At 46.1% G+C, this 3,960-nt stretch overlaps 1 protein-coding gene across 1 annotated transcript; it reads left to right on the top strand.

The window, feature by feature from the left end:
• Nucleotides 1-257: 257 nt before the first annotated feature.
• LOC101439196 (large ribosomal subunit protein uL24-like) lies at nt 258-803 on the top strand. The gene has a single exon (XM_004483288.4). The coding sequence runs from the start codon at nt 308-310 to the stop codon at nt 743-745; it is 438 nt and encodes a 145-aa protein (XP_004483345.2). The 5' UTR covers nt 258-307; the 3' UTR covers nt 746-803.
• Nucleotides 804-3,960: the final 3,157 nt, after the last annotated feature.

The following is a 3,960-nucleotide window of genomic DNA, read 5'->3' on the forward strand; positions in this document are numbered from 1 at the left end:
CTGCCTAATCAAAGAGACTTTCAGGAGCATCAGAGGAGGCTGGGGCTGCCCTGGGCCCACCAAGCACAGGATGTGTGGGAGCAAGAAATGAGCCTGAGTCCCCAGAGAGTAGTGGGGCTACCTGGGTCAGAACATTTTTCTGGATTATTCCTCGAAATCTTTTCCGTTTCCTCTTGTCGTTCAAACTCCACGCCACTCTTCGCTGCGAGGGAAATCGATCTCGCGATATCGCTTGTAAACTTACAGAACCGGAAGTAGTTTGTAGCTCTTTCCTTTTGCGGCCATCGCTGAGGCGGCAGCTGCCAGAATGAAGTTCAATCCCTTTGTGACCTCTGATCAGAGCAAGAACCGTAAAAGGCATTTCAATGCACCTTCCCACATTCGGAGGAAGATTATGTCTTCCCCTCTTTCCAAGGAGCTGAGACAGAAATATAATGTTCGATCCATGCCTATCCGAAAAGATGATGAAGTTCAGGTTGTGCGAGGACACTACAAAGGTCAGCAAATTGGCAAAGTAGTCCAGGTTTACAGGAAGAAATACGTCATCTACATTGAATGGGTGCAGCGGGAGAAGGCTAATGGCACCACTGTCCATGTGGGCATTCACCCCAGCAAGGTAGTTATCACTAGGCTAAAACTGGATAAAGACCGCAAAAAGATCCTCGAACGTAAAGCCAAATCTCGCCAAGTAGGAAAGGAAAAGGGCAAATACAAGGAAGAAACAATTGAGAAGATACAGGAATAAAAGAATCTTATGTACAACTTCCATTAAAAACTGCTAAAATGAAAAAAAAAAAAAAAAAGACCATTTTTCTGGGCTATCTGGAGCCCCTGGACTTGAAAGCCAGGAGATCCAGTAATTATGACATAAACTCTGTTGGCTAAGGCATGCCAGGTAAAGCCAAACAGGAGAGATTAACTTGTTTTGACTGGATCATGCTGGGAAGGGAACAGGAACTTGGTGTAAAGGGTAGGGGAGGAAGGGGAGTGAAGAAAGAAGGAAGGGGCAGGAAACAGCTGGGGTGTAAATAAAAATTACCTGAAAGAATCCTCCAAGAAGACGTGTGTTACGTGGATTATGGATCTAAACAGACGTCTGGAAGAGTGGGGTCTTTGATTCTGAGAGAGATTACTCAATTCATAAGGGCGTTAGGGAGAAGCAGAGGGTGGCTGCAAAAGGACTGCTCTTCTTCTCTCTGACAAATGACTCTTCTGGATAAGAAAGTCTCTGCCGCAAGGAGAAAGAGTGGTCAAGGTGCTTACAGGTCCCAGAAGCCTGAAGACCTTTCCCTGGGGATGCTGAGGAAAGCCCCTCACCGTCCAGGCACTCTATATTTAGGGAAAACATCTATATTTAGGGAAAAGGGATGCTGGAGCACAGGCAAGAGAAGTGCCAGGACCGGACTAAGTGGAGGGAGCCACCTGTGGGAACAACCTTAAGGTCAGCAGCAGTGAAGGCGAAGGATGTAGAAAAGGGAATGGGGTGAGAGAAGATGGTCGGGGGCAGAGATTTGTGCAGGTACCAACCCAGAAACACCTCTCTGCCCATCTGGTCCTCTCACTCAGCAGTTCTGAAAGATGTGTTGAGACACACCGGTGTGTGGCAACCAGAGGCAAGAAATGCAAGTCACTTGGTCCTAGTAACAATGAAAGGACCAGGGTTGGTGAGTTAGGTAAACAAAGAAATGAGTGGATACATGGTAAGCAGTTAATAATGTCACTGTCAGTTATGAGTATTTCTATTATGCTTTCTAGAAGGAGCAGGAAGGGCTAACTTCACAGCACAGGCACTGGGAGCTGCACAGAACAGGTGCACTATTGGCGCTGACACCCAACTCCCTCCTCTGTGCTTGGGTTCTATTGGTCAAGGGGGACTGACCCCAGAGCCAGGAAAGCCACCTGAAGACCTCAGCTGGAACTGAGGAGAGAAGACATTCTCTGCATGGGTGCGCTCCTGGAGCTGCCAAAGGCTACCACGTGGAAGAGCCACCCTGAGAAAGGAGCCCTCAAACCCTCCCAGATTCGTTTCCCATGACTGCCGTAAAAAATTACCACAAACTTGGTAGCTTGAAACAACACTAATGTATTCTCTCACAGTTCTGGAAGCCAGAAATCTGAAGGTGGCAACAGGGCCATGCTCCCTCCAAAGGTTCTAGGGAAGGCTTCTCCTCGCCTTTTCAGCTTCTGGTGGTTCTCAGCACTCCTTGGTACTCCTTGGTTTATAGACACATCACTCCAATCTCTGCCCCTGTCTTCTCAGGGCTGGCTTATCCCTAAGTGTCTCCTCCTCATGTGGCATTCTCCTCTTAGAAGGACACCGTCATGCTGGGTTAAGGCACATCCTAATTCAGGATGGCCATTTTAGCTTGACTACATCTGCCAAGGCCCCATTTCCAAATAAGGCCGCACTCACAGGTTCTAGGGATTAGAATGTCAACACATCTTTTGGAGGGCACAATTTAATCCAAAACACCCTCTTTCTTCAAACCATGCTTGTCTTTCTCAGGAGGGCCTGAGAGGCCTCTCTGAGAATAACAGAGAATTCGGTATGCATGCAACTCGAGACAGTAGAGACAGTGGTGTTTATCTCCTCTGCTTCATGTGGTTGGAAGGCACCGGTGAAGCTTCAACATGCTTGTAAGAATACTTCTCCAGAAAGGATAGAAATGGAAAGTCTCAGGGGGCTAGAAGAGGAATCTGGGGGAAGTAAGGAGATATAGGACAGGGACACCTGACAAGTAGACTCTACCCAGGTGAAGGAACTTAAATAATCATTCAGTTAGGGAGTGGGAAAGAGGCAGTTTCAAAGAAGCAAATGATAAAAGCTCAGTAGGTAAAGCCTGAGGAAAAGGAGCATAAAATCAGGGAGGTTTTTTCTCAACTCAAGCAGAACATTCTTAAAGACACTTGATTCCACAATTCTGTTCCTCTCTGAGAAGCCTGGCAGCCTCATCCACATTCTCAACTGAATGCTGAGAGACCTGCCTTGTCTACCCTTTCAAGGTGGATGAGGCCATGGCCCATTTCGGAGACCTCTGGGCAGTCACGCTCTACCTTTGCCTAGTCTTGCTTCTAATTCTACAGTAGCCTCATCCATGGCCCAGGGCTTCCAGCTAGAACCGGCACTGAAGGATACAGTAGTTGGGCTTTCCTGGACATTTTGAACTCCCATGCCACAGTGCTGGGGTTGTATTCTTAAATTGGAAAAGGCATGGCATTGTGTCAAAGAAAATCCAAATAAAGTAACCTAAATGTTGCTCAATGGCAGCTAACACAATGCTAACATCAATTTTGTGTCCCTAAGATAAAACTGGCTGCTGCTTTGGGGACTGAGTTTGATTTATGTGGAGGGATACAAGGAGCCATAGAATCTGATAATGGTGTGACCGGCTGTGCTATTCTGTGTGCCACATTCTTTTATCTGTTGAAGCTTTCCTAAGAAAGCCAGACTGGATGGAGGAAGCTGGGATAGGTCCTTCTTCAGGTGTACACCAGGCATTTGGTGATGCAACATAAAGGCTATAGAATTGGGGGGTGAGGGAGGCAGTATCTGTGAAAGTTGTAAAAGTATAATGTGGTAGAGACTACCAATCTCTTTGTTAGTAAAAAAGCCTGATTTTTTTTTTTGTTTTGCCTTCTATTTTTTTTTTTATCTTTTTAAGATACATAGATCAAACAAAATGTTACGTTAAAAAATATAAGAGGTTCCCATATACCCCACTCCCCACACTCCCACTCCTCCCACATCAACAACCTCTTTCATTAGTGTGGTACATTCATTGCATTTGATGAGTACATTTTGGGGCACTGCTACACAGCATGGATTATAGTTTATGTTGTAGTTTACACTCTTTCCCAGTCCATTCAGTGGGTTATGGCAGGATATATAATGTCCTGCATCTGTTCCTGCAATAGCATTCAGGACAACTCCAAGTCCCAAAAATGCCTCAATATCACACC

The sequence above is a fragment of the Dasypus novemcinctus genome, chromosome 18 (assembly GCF_030445035.2).
Source record: "Dasypus novemcinctus isolate mDasNov1 chromosome 18, mDasNov1.1.hap2, whole genome shotgun sequence".
NCBI classification, from domain to species: domain Eukaryota; kingdom Metazoa; phylum Chordata; class Mammalia; order Cingulata; family Dasypodidae; genus Dasypus; species Dasypus novemcinctus.